The 21,463-nt window shown below is 47.6% G+C and overlaps 1 protein-coding gene across 1 annotated transcript in view; it reads left to right on the forward strand.

Annotated features, from left to right (window-relative positions):
• The window catches only part of LOC149360321 (sodium-coupled monocarboxylate transporter 1-like), a 48,348-nt gene that overhangs the window by 12,996 nt on the left and 13,889 nt on the right, over nt 1-21,463 (forward strand). The window contains exons 4-10 of the mRNA XM_089569239.1: nt 4,023-4,090; nt 4,277-4,434; nt 4,950-5,090; nt 7,280-7,409; nt 9,943-10,031; nt 18,816-18,925; nt 20,493-20,560. Of these exons, the coding sequence (XP_089425365.1) occupies nt 4,023-4,090; nt 4,277-4,434; nt 4,950-5,090; nt 7,280-7,409; nt 9,943-10,031; nt 18,816-18,925; nt 20,493-20,560 (764 nt within the window). The remainder of the gene's footprint in view (nt 1-4,022; nt 4,091-4,276; nt 4,435-4,949; nt 5,091-7,279; nt 7,410-9,942; nt 10,032-18,815; nt 18,926-20,492; nt 20,561-21,463) is intronic.

Below are 21,463 nucleotides of genomic sequence, written 5' to 3' on the forward strand. Positions count from 1 at the left end.
TGAGCACCACAACAACATGGAACTGGCTAACATTTAGGGGAGGCCCCTACTCGGCATAGCCGAAGATGCGTTACATCTATCTCCGTAGCCCAGAACCTCTTTTCCGGGCTCCGGGACCCAGTTCTAAAGACACATGGGCCCGGCCCATATTCATCAGCATCCAATCGTGTCAAACCCTTAACACGATTGGTTATTAGGCGTGTGGCCCGCCCTCCAACTTCCTTAAGGCACATCACCCTCTCTCAAATGTACATATTGTAAAAAGAGCATCATTTTCACTTAAGACAGTACATTCCGAGAATTCACACACATACGGATTGGTCCCCCGGGTTACGTGCCCCGCCTCACACTTCCACCGTATTAAACAAACTCTCTCCTCTATGGAAAGGAAAGCAAAATACTTACAAACCACATAGCAAAACACACCCACTATATCAGACCAACTCTCTCCCCTAAGAAAGAAGAAGCAAAACACACAAAACAACATAGCAAGACACTTCCACGGGTGCGTCTGTCTCCCCAGTACCCGTGACCTTGACGCTTCCCGGCACTAGGGCAATTGTCGGCCCCAACCCAGCTGCGACTGTCGCAAACAACACCCGAGAGCGCAGATCCACTTTCCGATAAGAGTGGGATCACAATGGATTGCCGACCCCACCAGTTGTCCTCCGGGGTCCGGGCGGCGACATAAGTCAAGCGGCCGCCACTGTCCCCAATTAAGCAGGTGGCAGTGCTCGTTCCGGCCGGTGGTGTCTTCTGCGCGCTCCGTTTCTTCAGACCGTGTCGTCGAGCCTCGGGGCTATCCCGGACGCCAGCCAGCTGCACCGCCGCCCACAGCTCCCATTCATCCGGACGCACCGGACCCCGCTTCGTTCGGCAGTGTTCTCTTCTCAAAAGAAAAGCGGTCGAACCTCCGAACGAAGCGTCCGAAACTTAATTGGGCCGCAAGTGGTGTTTGTGAAGCCGCGGTGAGCTGTCGGCGTAAGATGAAACGGCGGCTTGACCTTTTTATGCTCTTGGTTCTTTGTGCACTGGCACAAAGCGGCCGCGGCGAGAAACACGCGTCCTTCCCCAAAAGGGGACAATGGGAGGCTTGGGTGAGCCCGCCTTGCTGCTCTCCTCGCAGCCCCGCCGCCGGGGGCTCTCCGGGTTCTGCAGCGGCGACACCAAAGGCGACAGAAAGATGGGCGCTCCTAATGAGACCGCACGCATCCACATATCTCCCTGGGGCCCGCTCAACGACGAAGCCCCCCTTCCTTAGCCGCGAAGAAAGGAGGGGGGGAGGGGGGAATAAACACACATGGCGCATGCTAGCCCTCTACAAAAGATGACTCTTTATAACGGTTTCGCACTTGTGTGTCTACTGGAGCAAGTGGCAATATGTTCCCGGATTCATGTGACATTTAGACAATGGCAGATGTGCTAAGCGGTACTATCATACTCGCCCCTTTTGTAAATAGGTTCTTTCAGGTTCTTTATTCGCAGTGGGAATGCAGACATCAGCACAACCATACTACAACGGGCAGTTCAATCAGCCTTGTTCATTCACTTTCATTTCTCCTGCAGAAGATCGATGGGCTCAATTATTTTGTTCTTGCTACAGCCGTGACCTAATAGTTTGAGCATAAGCCCCGCATGCGGGAGTTGCAATGTTCGATCCCCAGTGCCACCGGGTACCCACCTGGGATATAAGGGGCACAAGCTTTCCCCTGGTGCCGTGCTCGGCTTTATTGGGTGAAATTATTTGGAAATCGGTCTTTGACCCCGCCTTGAGTAGCTGAAAGCACCTTGTTTAATGGCGCGCTTTCACCACAGATGCTCTTGTCCCATGAAATTCATAATCACCATCTTTGTTTAATTCGTCAATAGCCTCCCACCTTTTTGAAATATTTTCTTTCCTCACTTTAGATTCCACCGCCTCGCCTTTTGCAAATAATGTAAGAAATAATATTTGCAATCAACAAGAAACATGAAATACGTACCATCCTGCATGCCAGGAGGTTCAATAAAGAGCATACTTAATGCGCCACTACAACTGGCTAATCACCAAACGATCTACTATAGCACCATCAAGTTGAGTCGCAACGTTGTTGGTGCAGTTTTCAATGGCCGCTATGTTTTCCCAAGACTTAATTGCATCTTTCCTTGGTGCAAGCATTTTTTCTTCCCTTCCGTTTTATAATAATGATAGTAATGGCGTATGAAAAGAAACGTCCGGACTGCAAACCGAGCCGTATCTCGGTGAAAAATGGCTCTGGACGGTAACGAAATGGATCACTGATCGTGCATCATGACCGGTGGCTACATTTATTGAAAGTTGCTTTATTTCTGTGATTGTTAGAATTGGCATAATTTATTAAGTGTAGCCGGACAAATTGCAGCGACAAGCCCTCCGTCAGGGGCTTAGCTCAGCCACGTGTTCAGTGATGTCGATCTCGAAGAACTGCCAAACTACAGCTCTTTCCGAGTGATGGGATAGGGTGCACGCAGCGAGTAACAAGGATATGCCGAAGAACAGTATGCAAGTGCATTTCAATTGCTCGTGTCGTAAATGATTTTCATATGCTTAATTCACGTGATCTGACATAAAATCTGGGGCACAGTATTCATGCCGTTCGAGGATGCCAAGTGATGTTCATGAAACTCTTTCACAAGTAATCGATGAAGCAGCGGGGCGAGGAACAGGGTCACAAGGAGCAGTTCTCCTGCACGAGCGTCAGCAGGCCACCTCAAGAGCTTCGTCGTCGTTGGCGTCGGCCCATGCTCATCTCGTTCATTCCAGTAGCACTAGTTGATGAAGACGAAGATGCGCAATGCGCAGTGCCAGTGTGCGTATAAGAGAGAGAGAGAGAAACATTTTATTTTCTTTCTACTGAAAGTGGAAGACAAGGCAAAAGGCATGGAGCCTGGCAAGGCCTCGTCTCCCGTCTGAAATTCGCAGTGGGCAGCTACATATACAGGTTTTCCTCCTGTTGAAACGGTATACATAATGACCGGAGAATATAGAATACATATAAACACAGAATGATGGTTATAGATTAAACAACTTCCGCGGTGAAACAACACAATAACTTAGGTTTCGCGACAACACATTTTAGTGAAGAGATGAATTAGCATTTGTGATGGATGACAGTGACAGAAAACCGGGGGAAAATTTACAAAAACTAAAGGTTTGCATACGCCTTATGGGTGCCTATATGTATAAATTATCTTCAGTGATCTGTAAAAATTCTTTATAAGTTCATTTGAATGACTTAAATGCTAGCGTAAAATCAATGTAAAATCAGTGTAAAATCAATGTAAATCAATAAGAGTTCCATAGCAGTATTAGTTGATGAAGAAGATGACGTGCAATGGACAGCGCGAGAGTGTGTTGCAGTTTAAAGCCAGGCGTGATCGGCTGCTGCCACAGGACAGTGCCCTCGTGCAGTGGCCAGCGCAGCTGATCTGTTCACGCCGCAGCGGGTTCGAATCCCAGTCACGGCAGTACTTATTTACGGCCGCCGCGGTGGCTCAGCGGTTACGGTGCTCGGCTGCTGTCCCGAAAGACGCGGGTTCGATCCCGGCCGCGGCGGCTAGAATTTCTTTGGAGGAGAAATTCTTGAGGCCCGTGTACTGTGCGATGTCAGTGCACGTTAAAGAACCCCAGGTGGTCCAAATTTCCGGAGCCCTCCACTACGGCGTCTCTCATAGCCTCAGTCGCTTTGGGACGTTAAAACCCCATAAACCATAAACCAAACTTATTTACGGTTTGGACAAGGTCTCCCTCGAGGTCAAGCTTCACACAAACTCGGGGAGCCGATTTTCCCCCGTGAAATAGTGCTTTCGCATTAAAAAATATCAATGACCTCGTTGAAAATTACAACTTTGCTCTATTGCCACCTCGTGAGTGTGTTTTCAGCGGCTGTCTAGGATGTTAACGCGAATGTCCTGTTCTCAGGTCACACGAGAAGGAATGCTAAAATATGCATGCCATTCCGTTTTTTGCGACCTTTTCCGAGAATTCTCTTACCGTTTTTCAGTTTTCAAGGCCCCTCTTTTCTGGTGCAATGTACTCATAGGACTTTCGGGAACACTATACACGGCACTGGTGAGAATTCATGTTTTAAATTCTGTTTTCTCGTTTGTCTGTTATGTCGGGCCACTTCTAAATTACGCCACTACTGTGACCTCGAAACATGCCGCAGGAACTACAAAGTGTCCTGAAGTATAAAAAGTATCTCATTCAGGAAAAGCTTTCCCAAAGAACCCACTTGATAACTATTTCTCTATCTAGGGGGGACTACGTGGTGTGGTGTGGACTGACTGCATGCAGTTCTTATTTATTCTGATCGCACCGACAACACTTATAGTGAATGTTGTAATCGACTCACTCTCCGGAAACTCCACAATTCAACCAATAAGTGACATGAATCTTGGATACTACATCGCTGAGTAAGTTGGTTGTTTCGTATTCTGTTGGTGTAATTATGTTGCAAAGGAAGGAGATGGTTGTAACGCATCCACGTGCACATCAGTATCACTCCTTCGTTGACAGAAAGCACGCGCTTAACAAAAAAAAACTTCTCAAAGTTCTAATAAGGTGTATGGGACTAGGGGCTCCTCCAAATCGTCAGAGAAGGCTTCGGTCAACTCAATAAACGCTTTTCATTCATTCTAGTTAGGTGTAGGTGATGTCCAGACTGCACTGTTTTCAAAACGATAGCCGCTAGATTTAACATCCGTTTGCAGCATTACGAGACTGCTTAAGCAATGTACACAATTCCTACTCCTATTTGGCAAAATTGGCTCATGTTAACGGTGTTGCGCTTGGTGAAATCGGTTTTTACACATAGAGACTGATCGTCTCTTAAACCTATCCGTATCTCAATAAACTGCGACGAAGCCTAAAAGGATCGAGGCAAAATAACTCTCATTCAAAAGAGACTCCCTCCCATCTTTTCCAACAGCTTCAGCTTTGACCTGACCAGCGACGAAAATGTTTGGTCCTGCTTCTGGGGCGCTATGGCTTCATCACTCTATCGGATGTGTCTGGACCAAATGGTTGCCCAGAGACTCCTCGCTTCACGGACGCTGCAGGAAGCCCGAAAGTATTTCAGCAATTCTGCCACTCTTGTGCTATGTCTAAATTAGTGCAGGCAGTGCAACGCATTTCTGCTCACATGCCTGTGCTACCTATTAATATCAGGCGTTTCACCCCGACGGCCACAGAACAGCGCGCCGGCGCGTGTTTATCGCATTCGGTCACAGGATCGATCGTGTGGCTAGTGTAGGATCTCCGTCAAAAGCGTGGTGAGAGCAACTTTGGCGAAGAAATTTAATTTTTTTCGCATTCAGGCCAGATTGCATGAGTTGTAGTGGCGTACAGAGGGCAAAACGCATGTCTAGAACACTCTCTGAGCGTGTTTCGGGCGTAACACGCGATAACTAGCCATAAGATTTGGTTTAAAATGGTGTGGATGTAAACATGTGCTGTTAAATTCATAGAATTTCATCGTCATTTTTTGCTTTCTTGGTCGCAGCGGCTTTGGGAGCTCCGGAACACAGAGTTTGGTTGTTCTAGGCATGCGTTTTGCCCTCTGTACTTTTCAATCTTTGCGCTCAGAATGCGGCTAAATATATATTGGTACCTATGTCTGTAGACGACGCTGAGATGAATTTCTTCACTAGTATTGCATGTCTTAAACTTGTAACTCGGGATGTGTAAATTGTTAAGTAGTAATGCAATGAACTTCCCCATACGGTCTAGAACTGCGATGGCACGCCTTGAGCGAGCAGTTATTCTCATCTTTGCATCTTGTTTTTGAATTTCTTTTTCCATGATTTTTGTCTATTGTACTTTGCTGTAAAAAGTCATTTTTCAAGCGATTCTTTCTTATCGCCCCTCTTACATTTATACTATATAGCCTAACTCCATTGCTGCCTCTTTTATTTCCGCCTGTTAATGGTGGCACCCCCACAATTATCACCTTCTTATTTTAATTAGATAAAGACTCCATGATACGATGAACTACTGCAAAAAGTCAGTAGTTGATAAGAAGCCTAGGGACAAATGAGCAGAATGATTAAATTTTGTTAATCTCGGTTATGAAAAATTGTCCAGTTCTCCCTAAACAAGCTTTAAATTATCATATGCAAATAAACGATGCGCCTTCATTTGTGAACGAAATCACAATATATGTAAACGGCTTCTCTACCTTGATTGCTGGTCTCTCTGTGGCAATATTCTGATACGTAAGAGGGCAAACAAAATTGGTTCTGGTCGCCGTCGGAAAGCACATATTCCGCTCTCGTAACTATTGACGAAGTGTCGGTGAGAGCGGTAAGAAGGTGTTGAATTTCTTCAAACTGCTTAAGAATTCTTGATGTAATAATGTGCATAGCTAAGGAGCAGCACTGCGAAAGAAAGCGGTGGATCTGACTAGTAAAAGAGTGAAGCGCGATCGCGTTGGCTCGTGGTCCAGCACTCGTCGATATAGATTCCACGACAGCATTCAGAGAAGGCGCAGACTCAGAAGAAAGCCCTGCACTGGTCGAAGTTATCGGCTCCATCACACACTTGTGTCAGGAGCAAGCAAGCGCCCGCTCTTTGCACCATCCACATGACTGCATCACTCCACACTCCTACTAGAGGCCTCCGTGCGCAATAGAAACTTTCGACTCCACTTCCTCAAGGACGAACTATGGCGTCACGCTCACTCACAGTACTCCTGGTAGCCCCCTCGAGAAGTAGAAAGCTTGTGCAACATTTTTCCCTCACTAACGATGCGACGGAGTAGCGGCAGCCTTAGACTGTGGTGACGACGACGACGCCTGCTTTTCCGCTTCACGAACTCCTTAACGCTCTTGCGCTAAAGCGAGTAGCAAATTCCCTCTGTTTTCAGTAAATTTCCTCCGGGCTAGGCGGGCACCCACTGAAACCCCAGCAATGTACGAAGCTGTCCCAGCAGATGGCGCAGGTGGCGGACCGCGCCCACCTTTCGCATTTCCGCACGTAAGCAGACCTAAGTGCACGTCTCGCGAAGAGACGCCGCCAAGATGCTGAAGGACGTCGACAGCGTGTCGCCACCGAAATGTCTCTAGACGAAACTGCCTTCGCTACGTATATCCTGGCCTAGCTGAGCTAAGCCACTGCCAGTTTTTTCGTTAACTTACATGCTGATTTCAAACAAAATACTACGAATATCTCTCTTATCTCCGCACTCGCTGTCATTTGTGACAAATTTCTTAGTTTCAATGCAGCGTTTTTGTTCTATAGTTTCTGTGGTCCCTCGCGCAGAACTGCCGTGACGAGCTCGGTTCTCCTCTTTCTGCTCTATACTGTGGGCCTGCTCATGGGAGTGGCACTGACCATCTGGTTTCGTGGCTGTGATCCCACACTGCTCGGAAAAACGCAGAGCATTGATCAAGTGAGTCTCCAAAGCGCACAATTGCGTTGCGTCTCTTGTTTTGCTTCTTTTTCGATACTTTCACCGAGGCGACCGGATCATTCAACTGAGCAAGAATTACTTGAAGGCGTGATTTCGGCATGCAGCGACGTGGCTACAAAAGTCGAATACAGTGTGATTCTGGCTCAGCCACGAGCACGCTGTCGTGAGGAGACTTAGCCGAAAAGCGTAGCCCGAAAAGCGCGACGAAAAAACGTGACGTTTTTTCTTTGGTTTCTTCTTGTGCTACTCATCAACATTGCATTCTTTTCTGCTGTCATATGCAATGTGAAAACGTGATGGCCTGGCTTATTGGCATTTAACCTCCCGAAGCAACTCAGCCTATGAGGGACGCTGTAGTGAAGGGCTCCGGAAATTTCGACCACCTTGGGTTCTTTAACGTGCACTGACATCGCACAGCACGCGGGCCTCTAGAATTTCCCCTTCATCGAAATTCGGCCGCCGCGGCCGGGATCGAACCCGCGTCTTTCGGGCCAGCAGCCGAGCGGCGTAACCACTGAGACACCGCGGCGCGGTGAAAACGTGATGCTGATTATGTGTAATCATTTTATGTACTTTTGAATCCACTGTAAAATTGGCCCAACATTTTCCAGCGCCTTTTCGGGCACTTTCGACTGTGAGAGCCTAAATGATTGCGTGTCTGCACGTACAATAAAAGCACCTTCTTTAAAAATCCGGAAGGAGATTGATAGTTCCATGAAATAAATAGTACCATAAGGGCGGGAATAGACCCATATTTTCTTCCTTCTTAGATGTCTAGTTGCACATGCCCACTTTGCTATTATCGCATAAGCTAGAAAGCATCGAAAAGCATAGTCAGACTAATAAGCAGGTTACAGCTTCACCTCAACAGGGAGCGGAACGCGATGTGGCACTTGAAATGCAGAGGTACAGTCTTTGCCAAAAGTAACCGAGCAACAGGTTCTTGCTTCTCAAACGTATAACGGAGCATTTACAGCTGCCCCAAAGACCGAACGGTGTCATAGTGTAAGGACAAGGTCTCACCTTACTCTACACAGAATCAGAGCTTAAGGGCTGCCATGAGTGCTTCGCTACGCGGCTACGAGACAAACCACCTGTGCCGGGTTACTTTTGGCAGAGACTGTACCTATATGCATGCTGCAGGGAGCGTACAGCTACCGATGTCAGAGGGGCTGAGATTTTGTGGAGCATGTTGCATCTGAAAAGGCTGCAAGCATATCTAATCAGCTTATCTCCACCTGCTTTGCATTGCACAGTTGAAGGAAGTTGTGTGCTCACAAGCAAAAATGGCGACCGTGACGTCACTTGAATACATTTTATAATGACCTGGCGGGCGGTTACTGCCTACACAAATCCACACTTTGTTTGAATTGAACGCTTATTGGGTCCTTCTGAAGCCTATACTCTTAAAAAAACTCAATTATATTAAGTTCTTGTTAAAACGTTTTCTGCTGACATGAGTTAACTGGAATCTACTTGCCTGCAAGTCATTTGAATCTGATTTAAATAAGAGTCAATAGGAAGGCAGCTGCCTACAGGTCGATTGAATCTCCGTTATTTTCGCCCGGCAGTAGTTTCCTTACGGTTCAGTTCTCCTGGAACGCTGAATAAAAAGCTGACCATTAGTGTTGAAGGTAGCACTTCGACCAATGTTTATTGAACATTGACTTGAAGCCTTAAAACATTGCTTAAACAAGAAAAAAACTTGCCAGGCAATGATAAATCTACAAAAAGCGTAGACTACAAGGATTTAATTTTACTTGTTTACCGTTGTATTTTCAGTAGTCCCTTACTTCAACTAGCAGAACTTTGCTGTTAAACGTCCCAATGCCGACATATAAGCGTGAAATGGGGTTCACGCTGACTGAATGTATGAGCGGTCTGCTGTGGTGGGATGAAGTATTCATGACCATATTGCCGCTTGCTCCTCACAGAGTGCTTACAGAGGTTGATTGTCTCGCATTTGCCGACTCTGGTGATAAAATGTAAATTCAACGTTCCAGTGAAAGTTGCACGTGCGTTGTTCATTGCTTGGATCCTTAAGAAACATCACCTTGATACGCGGGCTTGCTGTTTCAGAAAGCTTAGAAAAATGACATGCATGGGATTCGATTTTGTTTGTCCAAACAAATAATTTTACAGCCTTTTGATATTGGGGATGTTTTCATACCAGGGTGTACCCAGTTCGGCCAATTAAAATTTCGCTCTAAACGTGGTGGTCGATTCGTTGTATAAACCATTAAAGGTCATTAAAGACCATATTCTCATGAAGCTCTATGGAGCGAAATCGGAATTCTTAATTTAAACACAATAGCCTTTTTGTCGTTAGGAACAAGACTTTTGCAAATCAAGCCACAGCACACAATGTGAAATTCACATCTATGGCAAGTGATTTGTAATATTTTACGATGACTTTAGCGTCTCGGCCGCTCAAAAGCGGTAAACAAGCTGCGTCCTGAGATGTTTATTTCTTATTTTATCAGTTGTGTTTTCAACTACTTATCTTTTACAGATTTTGCCATATTACATCAACACTTACCTCGTTCATATACCTGGATTTGTAGGGCTCTTTCTCGCCGGCGTCGTCAGCGCTGCTACAAGGTGCTTATATTTACGATATGCTTTGGTCTGCCGAGCACTTTGACGCTGAGACACAAATCTAGGGTTATTCCACAGCGTTCTCAGCAGGGTTCTTTCGAAGCTGCGTAATTTTTTATAGGTTTGAATGACTTTTTGCTTCTTTACAGTTGGTAATGTTTTTCATAGCTCATGACTTCTGAATGAGCTCAGCTACTTTCTGGGCGCCTGTAAGCACCTCGAGGGCTTGCTCATCCCAAGTGAACCGCACGCATTTCACGTTTCATGACATAGCAAAAAAGGCTGCTGCGATGTAGCAGCAAAGGCAGTTCCGTGAAGTGAGAAAGGGACACACGAGAAGAACGCCAAATTTTGAATTCTGGTAGTAGCAGAAACATGTTAGTGCTCACTGTCATGTGACTAATGATAGAGCCCTACTAATCCCATCTGGTCAAGTGATGACAGGGGGCATACGCTAGGAAACGTTTATAACTGAGGCCACTTGGCTTTCGTGGCGCATGCACACCTGTGTGAAATTCTGATTGGCCAACATGTAAGCACAATTCATCGCTCACGATGCCAACGGCGAGTTTTTCGACAATAAAAAATTAGGCAATGGCTTAGCTCTGGTTAAGCCTGGACATACAAGCGAAAAGCTGCAGTTGTGCTTTGTTTGAGGTCATGGCTGTCAGAGTTCGCGCAGAATGCACAGGGAGCACCACGATAACGGTGCAGGCAAGCGCGTTATATAGCCCTCCTTCCGCATGCGTAGTAACTGTGGTAAACACGCGGCTGCAACGAAAGGTCAAACGGTGGCGAGGAGGCGAGCGCGCAGTAGTAGCGACGGTGAGGAGGCGGCGCACATGCGCAGTGGCGCGCGGCTGCGCCGAAAGGTCAGGCGGCGGAGTCGCGGCGGCGGTTGCGGCGGCGGCCATGGGCGGCCGCTCCGACCACCTGCGCCTCTTCTGTGACGTCACTCAGTTCTGCGCACGAGCAGCTGTGGCTAATTCTAATCACAGAGCATACGCCAGACTCGATGTTACTAGCCTAGTGGAGCTTTTCGCTTCAAAAGGTCCCGTACAGATCTTTCTATGTAAACACTGGCGGAGACTATTATTGCTAAGGGCCGAGCCCATATTTCACGTTTTGCTAGCCCTAGGAAAAGGAAGAGACGTAGGGTGATTGCCTTCGCATGTGAACAAGCGTGACGAGAGCACATGACTTAACCGAGGAAAGTGCGTTTTGCTGTCTGAGCTTCAGATGGCGTAAACGCGATGGCCTAAGTGGTCCGATGGCTGGTTCCCTCAGAGGCTTTTTCTTCAAGGACTAAGGCTTTTTTCGCAAGATTATAGCCCTTTGGCAGCAGTTGGATAGACCAGTTAAATTTTTTTCAGCGGGAACTGTTTCTATAGCCTTCGCCCCGTGACACACCAGTAACGTAGGTGACAGTTTTCCCTCCACGCCAATGGATGGTGCTGCTGTGATTGCTGTGCTATGCCGTGCAAAAAATGGGCAGCTTTCTCAAGATGAAATAGCCAAAAATAGGAGTCTTACCGGCAAAAGACACTGCAAAGTGGAACTTCGTCCAGAGAAAAATAAAGACGTCCACTAATCGCTCGAAGCCTGGTGCTAGTGATACAGCTAAAACTGCGCCATGAAAAATCTCGAATTATATAAGCTGCTTGGGTAAAATCTATCAAAGAAAGCAGGAATTGATTCCGGATGCTGAAGAAAACTGTTTAGAGGGGACGAGGCTGCGAAATACTGCCGCGAATTATTGTAGCGTTTGTTTGTAGTCGCCTTATGTTTTAAAGCGTCGGGTCGATGCTTCTCTGAGTGGGGAATAATGCCGCAAATCTTTGTAGTGTTTGTTCATTCTTCAAAGCTGCCTGCACGCCGCTTTATCGCATTGTTTGTGATGCAGGACGCGGCCAGATTTGTCTCGATTGATTGCATCCAGGCATAGCTGATTCCACATTGTTCCAGAGTGATTTGTAACTTTGCACCGTTTATCTCGAAAGTTCGCTATCAGCTTTAAAGAAAATGCATAATAGGAAGGAATCTTTCGATGATAACTCAGGATGCCCTGCCCTGCTCTTTAAAGTTAGATGAGGGTGTCTAAAAAGGCGAAGCTACGAAAGGAAATTTTACCAAGAAAATGCCACAAAGACGATGTGCAGTGCATGGTGCACCAATACAAACAATCCAGGATTTGACGGAAACCCGTCTGGTCGGCTATGTTCACGGCGGGGATTCTTCAAGCGCCGACCATTCGTTATAAAAATGACGTTGCAGCCCCGGGGGCCCCCGTAGAGGGACCGAAAATTCATTTTTATAACTAATGGTCGGCGCTTGAAGAATCCCCGTCACCCATAGAAATAAGTGAACACCTTCTACTAGAATATGACAGTATCCATCCAGATGTCCATGCGGGCGCAGTCATTCTTTCAGAGGCACTGAGGTTAGGAGATAGCATACGTAATATCAAATAATCTATTGTAGGCTTTAGCAAAAAGCGATTGGTAGATTTGTGGCTCAGAAGTACGGCGGTGAAGAGATCACATAAGTCAATTAAGGAATAAAAATTTGTACCATTTGTCAAACCTAAAACTTATTAAACTTTGTATTTAAAGAAAAAAAGCAAATTTATAGCAACACCGTAAAGTCTGACAGATTGCTTCAAAAAATACAAAGGAATACAAGTACCGAGCTTCGCGGCGAATGCCACCACCCCGTTTAAAAGTGGTCGCCCCCTAACATCCATTGATCCATACTTGTAAGAGTCTCGAATTTTAATTTACTGAGCAAGGTGGCACTCGCTACTGCCCTGATTCAAAGCGGTTGCCATAAGGTCGATATATCTCTCTACCGATTGTCACAAAATTCGGCGCATTTTAGAAACAAAGAAAGAAAAACCGCCGCGCGCACGGCGTCTGGCCGGCGCGAGCCCAACGGGAGAGAGGGAAAGCCCCCGCCGAGCGCGTGCCTCTCTCTCCACCGATACGGCGTGCGCGGAGGTTATGAGTCATCCACGCCGATTTTTCTGGAACATCCGAGTTGCTTCTCCGGCTGACGGGGGGAAGAGGGGGAAGCCTTGCGTGCGCTAAGACATGTCCCCCTCCTCTGCACTCGGACGTCGGCGACGCCGCCACGACGGCGCCACGCTAGAACACGCTGGAACCTTCGCGAAACGACTCCTGACTTTAACCAATGAGGGCGCGCGGCCGGCGAGAGAAAGGAAGGGAAACTACACGGGAGATACTGCGTGTATGTGCGCGCCTACTTTGGCGCATACAACAAACAGACGTGAGAGCGAGCCTATAAAAGAAGGACGCTAACAGCTATCAGTCAGTCCGGACCGCCGTTTAAGCTTCATCGAAGCGCGCCCGTTCGACTCCCGGGAAAACACCACTCGGCCAGCATCGGACCAACGAGGCAACGGTCGCCAGTCTGCGGGACGGCATCGTCATGGAACTCTGGTCGTCGGACTGCCGCAGTGCCCGGTGAACAAATTGTGTTTTGCTTGTTTACCTCTCTCTCTTGTGTTAGTGCACTTTAGGTGCAATATTGCCTTTGTATTGTATTCTCTCTCGAGTTTAACTTTGCACGAGTTGCATTGTTTTATTAATCACTTTGTATGTGTTTGTACTAGTGATTGTGAAATCCTCTGTATCGTCTCTTTGCTATATAAACCTTGTTTTGTTTTGTGTACCTTTGGCTCCGACACATTCTCTGGCTTGCGACCAGCGAAAGCTGGGCACCGAACGCCCAAAAACCTCTTGTCACTTGGTAGCTGGTCTCCGCTGAGTTTGCCACGCTGAGTCGAGGGCATCTCCTTCGAGACCGAGACCGCTACCCCCCCACGCTCTAAGGGTGTCTGGGAGCTTCCCACTTAAACGTGCGCGATGACTGGGTGACAATATATTCTGGCGTCCACGACAGGACGTTTGGTGTCTGCAAGCACAGAGAACGGAGAAAGAGTCGGAAGGAGTTTACGAAGCGGTCGTAAACGAATGTTTGCAGCAGAGCGATAATCTGAGGTGCCGCGCCGGAGCGGTTAGGGAGGTTCACCGTGTACAGGTATTCATTGCCTATAATGTAGAGTTCGGTCTCCAATAATGAGCTTCAAGGAGCTAAAGGAGCTAGTAGAGGTCGGTCTCCAGATGGGGATGACCGGAGCCGAACTTCGAGAATTTGTGGACCTGGAAAGAGAGAGGGCTCGAGAAGAGAGAGAGAAAGAAAGACAGCGCGCTAGAGAAGCGGCTGAAAAAGTGAGGCAAAGGAAACGTGAAGAAGAAGAGAGAGAACGGAAAAGGCGCGAAGAAGCGGCCGAAAGAGCGTTTGAAATAGAAATGGCAATCCTTCAGAGGAAGCTTGCTGAAATGCGGCGTTTGAGGAACGTCAGGGATCCAGTGGAGCTTTACCCCGGAGAGGCCGGGTGGAAGACTAAGGAGTCTAATTTGTTGACAACCACGGAAGAGGTTGTAACTAGCTCCACTAGTGAGAGTGAGGTTGTGGAACAGCCTGTTCCTGCGACTGAAACCACTGAGAGTGAAGAACAGACCGGAGTGTCGCTTCCTCAGGAAACTGAATGCGTAGCTACTACCGAGGTAGTCGACACTGAGAAAAAGGCCATTCTGACGCTTCAGTCAGAGTGCAACTTAGAACTCTCGCCTGAAGGTGAGGAAGAAAGTTGGAGCTCCAGTGAGAAATCGCAGTGCTGCACACCTGAGAGTGGCAGTAGGGACCGTGAGGAAGTGCGGTCAAATGTCAAAGAGAATGAAAGCTCCGACATAGTCATAGCTGAGGAGAGCGCACTCAGTGAAAACCAGGCAAATGTTACGAGCGAACCCTCGAACAGCGAGGAGGGCTTTCCCGATGAGGAAGGTGAGGAAAATTGTGCGTATGAGGAAGGCGACGAAATTTTTGCCACTGGCGAAGGAAAATGTGCAGTGGAAGGAAACGAACAGACTGGGCAAAGGTCTGTTTATGGCTGCACTGAATATGACAAACTGAAGCAAGGAGTTGACGAAGGAGAATTCATAAGTGAGAACGATTCTCCAATCACTCCTGAGCCATGCTCCGAGCACTGCGCTCGAGCAAGAGTCAGAAAAAAGAAAAAGAAGAAAACATTGGACCGAAGACAAAGTTCAGTCAGTGAAGAACAAAAAACGACTGAAACAGTGGCTTCATCACGAGAGAACAACTTGGATGACGCAATCGTTAGTGAACCGGGCTCAGTCCAAAGCAGAGTTCGGAAGGAAGTAAAAAGTAAGAGAAATGAGTCGGACACCACCAAAGCAGGTGAAGCCGAAAAGCCGGAACCCTGGAGAAAATTCAGGAAGAAAATGGATCGGAAGAAAACTAAGCTGAAGACAGCCGAGCCGAATGCGAGCGAGCTGCCCGAACATCGCAGCAAAGTCAGAAAGAAGCTCAGAGGAACGAGCCCAGCCTACAGCAAGGACTCAGTGTGGAGGCGCAAACGGAAACAGAAGAGCGCACACGGAAAAGAGAGCAAACACCTGAAGCGCAGCCGTCGTAAGCGAACTGGCGTTAAATTTGCTCGCAACAGACGCGCTGGCCAGAGGAAAAGAAGAAGGGCTCGAAGACTGGCCGCAGAACCAGACAGGAGTACGAGTAGGAAGCGGAGCCAAAACCGCGTTCGGAAGAGAAGCCTCAGCACAAGGCGGAAAAAGAGTCGAACCCGCGACAGGAAGAAAAGCCGCTGCCGCTTCCGAAAGGGAATTGAAAGCGCGACTGCAAGCTTGAAGCAAGCAGTAATTCTCCGAGCCCGCTGGGTAGGCCAAACTTGGAAGTATAGGCGAAAGCGTGCCTCATACTTGTGTGCCTCCTATATGCAATGTTGTGTTAATGTAATGCCCAATCTCGGCGTTTTTTTTGTGTGTGTATTGTGAACATGGCATTGAGTTTTGTATGTGAAAACATCGTGGTATTCATGTATGTATTTTCACATGCAGTTTGTGAGCGCATGCATGTGCGCGCGAATTGTACCGCCGAAACGCGGCGTGCTTTGAAGTGTTGTGAAGTTTGGAGTGCACTCTGTCTATTGCACTGTGTTATGTATGTGAAAGCATCAAGGTATTGATGTATGTATTTTGGCATTCGCCACTGACTTTGTGAGCGCATGCATGGGCGCGCGAATTTTGTGTTTTGTGAATATTGTTACACAATATTCTTAAAGGAAGGGGCAGTGTCACAAAATTCGGCGCATTTTAGAAACAAAGAAAAACCGCCGCGCGCACGGCGTCTCGCCGGCGCGAGCCCAACGGGAGAGAGGGAAAGCCTCCGCCGAGCGCGTGCCTCTCTCTCCACCGATACGGCGTGCGCGGAGGTTATGAGTCATCCACGCCGATTTTTCTGGAACATCCGAGTTGCTTCTCCGGCTGACGGGGGAAGAGGGGGAAGCCTTGCGTGCGCTAAGACATGTCCCCCTCCTCTGCACTCGGACGTCGGCGACGCCGCCACGACGGCGCCACGCTAGAACACGCTGGAACCTTCGCGAAACGACTCCTGACTTTAACCAATGAGGACGCGCGGCCGGCGAGAGAAAGGAAGGGAAACTACACGGGAGATACTGCGTGTATGTGCGCGCCTACTTTGGCGCATACAACAAACAGACGTGAGAGCGAGCCTATAAAAGAAGGACGCTGACAGCTATCAGTCAGTCCGGACCGCCGTTTAAGCTTCATCGAAGCGCGCCCGTTCGACTCCCGGGAAAACACCACTCGGCCAGCATCGGACCAACGAGGCAACGGTCGCCAGTCTGCGGGACGGCATCGTCATGGAACTCTGGTCGTCGGACTGCCGCAGTGCCCGGTGAACAAATTGTGTTTTGCTTGTTTACCTCTCTCTCTTGTGTTAGTGCACTTTAGGTGCACTATTGCCTTTGTATTGTATTCTCTCTCGAGTTTAACTTTGCACGAGTTGCATTGTTTTATTAATCACTTTGTATGTGTTTGTACTAGTGATTGTGAAATCCTCTGTATCGTCTCTTTGCTATATAAACCTTGTTTTGTTTTGTGTACCTTTGGCTCCGACCCATTCTCTGGCTTGCGACCAGCGAAAGCTGGGCACCGAACGCCCAAAAACCTCTTGTCACTTGGTAGCTGGTCTCCGCTGAGTTTGCCACGCTGAGTCGAGGGCATCTCCTTCGAGACCGAGACCGCTACCCCCACACGCTCTAAGGGTGTCTGGGAGCTTCCCACTTAAACGTGCGCGAAGACTGGGTGACACCGATCTATTTAGCCGCCTGTCTATTCACCAGTCTAGTGCCCTCTGAGCTGTGCACAATGAGCGGCGTTGCGGCTGCTCGCCATGTACTGGCACAGTCAAGCAACCATTACGATGGGGCAACAGTGCGAAGGTCTACTTTCCATGGCCTGTCAATAACCATCGCAGCAAATGGCGGCAAGACCCCTATAGCTGAGCGCGCTAGGTGGGCGCTATTTGAAGCTGTGCAAGACCACCCGGAATAATTCGGCTAGTTGCCTGCACAGGTTGCGCATTTTCTGCGGCTGAGCCATCCTAATGTGTACAGCTGGGCGTATTATAATTACAGGAAATAGTTCCTCATGTATGAATTTACTGTAGTGCTTGAAACTAGCTCAGCCAGTACTTGACCTGCAGCAGATATCACATGCTTGAAAGCTTTACGATATCGTTGTCCTTGAAATAACCTTTATAATATTCCCATTAAGCTTCCAAAATGTATATTTTCAGTGTGTTCGCACCGGTACATCGTAAGGTATTTTGTATTGGACCGCTGACTAGCCTCATTGGCTATCGGTCCAAATATCTGTGTATACCTTTTGTTTGCGTTACTCAATAAAGACTTCTTGATTCCTGTAATTTTCCTATCAGAATAAGCCTCGAACCAGATAAAGATAATATGCCCATGCGTGTCCTGCTTTCTGTAGCCGGCACATCCTATTTCCTTTCTTTGTGCACATGTTTACATAGTTGCGTTGAATCGCACTAAGTAGACGGTATCATTCACTACTGTAGCCTGTATCGCCGCCGATCGGTTTGCTTGTTTTTGCTTGTACGTTGTTTATCGCTTCCTAAACGTAGCCGCATCACTTTACCACGAGTACGCGAGACGCGAGGAGACCTTGGGAGAGTGCTCTGGAACTGTCATGGTCATGCGCGGATTTTTCCTTTTGCACTGGATTCTTGTCGCTGCCTAAAGTTTCATGTCTCAAAATTTTGATGCCGTCTTTGAACTGAATGTGGCAGGGTGTGATGGCGATTTTCATTCATATCGACTGTCATGTGCCCGAGCTGCTGACGCCGCTACCGAATTTTAGAGCGAAAGCTTTACTTTTCGCTCTGCCACTCCCAAGGTCAAGTTTGGTGTGCGTTTGACCTTGAGCGGGCGGAGCGGAGGTAGGGCAAGTGACGTCACACCCCGTGACACACTGCGGAGAGGCGCCGCAGCTGCGCTCGCTCGTAACCTCGCCGCTGCTGCACCATGTGACAAGCGGAGTATAACAGCTGCTTCGCTGGCACTCGGTCACTCAGTATCGCCATAGATGAGGTGCGCGCTGTACCGACTTCGGCGCCAAACCATGCGTAACCACGTTCAACAGAGAGATTGCTCATATTACAAGGTTTAACCAGCGCTAAACCCCTGCTAGTTTTTTTCTGTTTCTTTTTTTGTGGGCAGAGCAACGCCTAATAAACAGTTGGCTTCAGTTCAACGCCAGCCATGCTCTTCTGTTTGCCGACAAATTGTCCGTGTCTGTTTTCACGGTCACGTGACGATATTTTGCCCTATATTTCTTCCAGCACAGTCTCATCTACGATTAACTCCCAAGCTGCCATCCTATACGTCGATGTGATTTCTCGGCGCTACAAGAAGGCCGACCAACATGTTCTATGGATTACACGTGCCACGGGTGAGAAAAAATTTTCTCGGACCATATTGCCGGATGTGATAATCAACGCTAAAAAAAATATTGGTGGACAATGAAGCTCCGCCGCTAAAGTTACAACGTGACTGCATTAATGGGTCGCGTCAGCAAACTATACTTGATCTCAGTGGATATAACTCTATTAATATTGCCAGATTACATGACACCCCGTTGTTATCGGACACAAGAATACAGTCGTTCGCATATACGACTGTATTCTTGTGTCTTTTTTCACTTCTCCCAAACGTACACCCCTAAAGGAAGCCGAGCGCCAGGCCGGGGGACGCTTGTACCCTTTTGACCGGTGGGTGCCCGGCGGTGGGTTGGTTTCGAACCACCCACCTCCCGCAGCCGAGACGGGCGCTCAAACCACTAGGCCACGACTGCGGTGAAAATATCCACGTTCCATGCATTTTGTGAAAACCGCATCATGCTAGGGTCTATACTTTTCTAGTTATTATTTTCAGTATGCATTCATAACTGCCTGATCAACTGAAGCTGAGAGAATTACCAGATGGGAAATCCACGTACTTGCATATATACGCAGTGCTCGCATCTACAGCGCTTCGTCACTTTTTTTTATTGGATACCCTGCATGATCTTTCTCAGGTGAAGACCCATTTCTACACCTAGTGTTTGCAGTCACATCGTCAAGCGTAATTTCAGGTGCCAACGTATATGTTTCAGAGTGCAGCGGAGAAATAAAATACACGCTAAGGATGCTCTTACATATCAGTGTCATATCACGCGGCCGAGGCATTTGAGCCACTAGCGGATTTTCCTCAAGGGGCGTTACCTTTGTGCTCTATCGTGACAACTTTATGCTGAAAAATAATGCTTTTTTACGGCCCTGATTTTCAATTCAGTTTCCACAAGTAAACATTTTTATTATTAATGACTCCACAAATAATTCATACTGGTTGCTTAGAATTGCACGAGGATGAGTGGTATGAATAGTTTCACTGCCTGCTACCTCTTTATTCCCATACTATACTGATGCGCGGTAATGGCTCGGAGATGTTTAATGTTTCAAAGAAAATACCAGCTCACACCAACTTGGCTTCATGCATATAACACATCCCACAGCGAAATCAACTACTAACGTTCCCGATAAATTAAAGCCTTCTGGAATCGCTTTATCATATTGTGTAAAAAAATTTTTGTTAGCCTTTTCGTGCGCCTATTAGTAACGTTTGCTTGTAAAGTCTATTGCTGTCATATAGTTTTGAAATGTATTTCTCTTCTCTTGTCGCTAATAAAATCACACACAAGTATAAATGACAACGTGCGGGAGTTTTCTTCGTGCTTCATCTCAGTATGAAATTTACACCGAATCGAATTCTGCTTTCCGTTTTTAAATTAGTCTGTTAACCAACCAGCTGAACCAGGATTCATTAGTTGTGCTGAAAATTATAAAACAGCTTAGTCCAGTTTCATATCTGTGGTGAGTGTGCTGCAGGCTGAAATTTCGCTGAAACTGAGAAGATTTGAGCGCGCATCTTTCGCAATGATTCTCTTTTTTTCACAAAGCTGTTTCTCCTTCCGTTTGCAGCAATACTCTTGGGGACGACAATGACGATCTATAGCACACTCTGTGTATACATGGGCTCGGTGACAAGGGTAAGATCAACATGTTATCGGGGTTTCGAGTTCTCTCTTCGACACGCCAACGTTCTATACCAGACAGGCTCGAAGATGTGCGTGCCCCGCAATACAGGCGCCTCTTTCGTTCTTTTACTGGCTTTGTATTAAGGCCTGAGCGAAAGAATAATTGCTATATGTCAGGAAACAACGCCAAAAAATTCCATATTTTCAATTACCACTCATTTGCTATGTAACATTGTGGTACGTGGAAGGAAACGCTGCAATTTTCTCTGTCGTCATCATCGTCGGCAGCAGCAGCAGCCCCAGTTATTCCCACTGCAGGACAAAGGCCTGTCCAGTATCGTCACCATTAACCCTGTGCTGTTTCAGCCCGCAGCCGCCCTTTCCACGCAGACTTATTAATCTCAAAGTATGGTCCTGCATTAAATAACCCTTTATTTTAGATGTTGAATTCTGCCTCAAAACAAGAAAGGTACTGTCGAAACAGTAGACCACCAGTCTGGCCTCAAGTTGAAACAAAACTAATGGTGCACAGCGCGGGAACGTGACACGAGGCAAAAAAGTGGTAGCGTTTTAATGTAGTTAGAGCAGACGTGCGAAAGCATATGTTCATTCTTCGCCTCTTCTTTCTGGGATCTGCATGTGCACGCAACCGCGTTTCTCGCTCTCCATCTTCACACCCTCTCTCCACTCAGCGGAAGCTACAGCTGAAGCGACGCCCTCCTCCCATTGGCTACAGCTGAAGCGACGCCCTCCTCCCATTGGCTACAGCTGAAGTAACGCCCTCCTCCCATCGGCTACAGCTGAAGCGACGCCCTCCTCCCATCGGCTAGCTACAGCTGAAGTGACGCCCTCCTCCCATTGGGTACAGCTGAAGCAACGCCCTGCTCCCATTGGCTACAGCTGAAGCGACGCCCT

This window comes from Amblyomma mixtum, chromosome 2 (genome assembly GCF_055824585.1).
Source record: "Amblyomma mixtum isolate Tamu chromosome 2, ASM5582458v1, whole genome shotgun sequence".
Lineage (NCBI taxonomy): Eukaryota > Metazoa > Arthropoda > Arachnida > Ixodida > Ixodidae > Amblyomma > Amblyomma mixtum.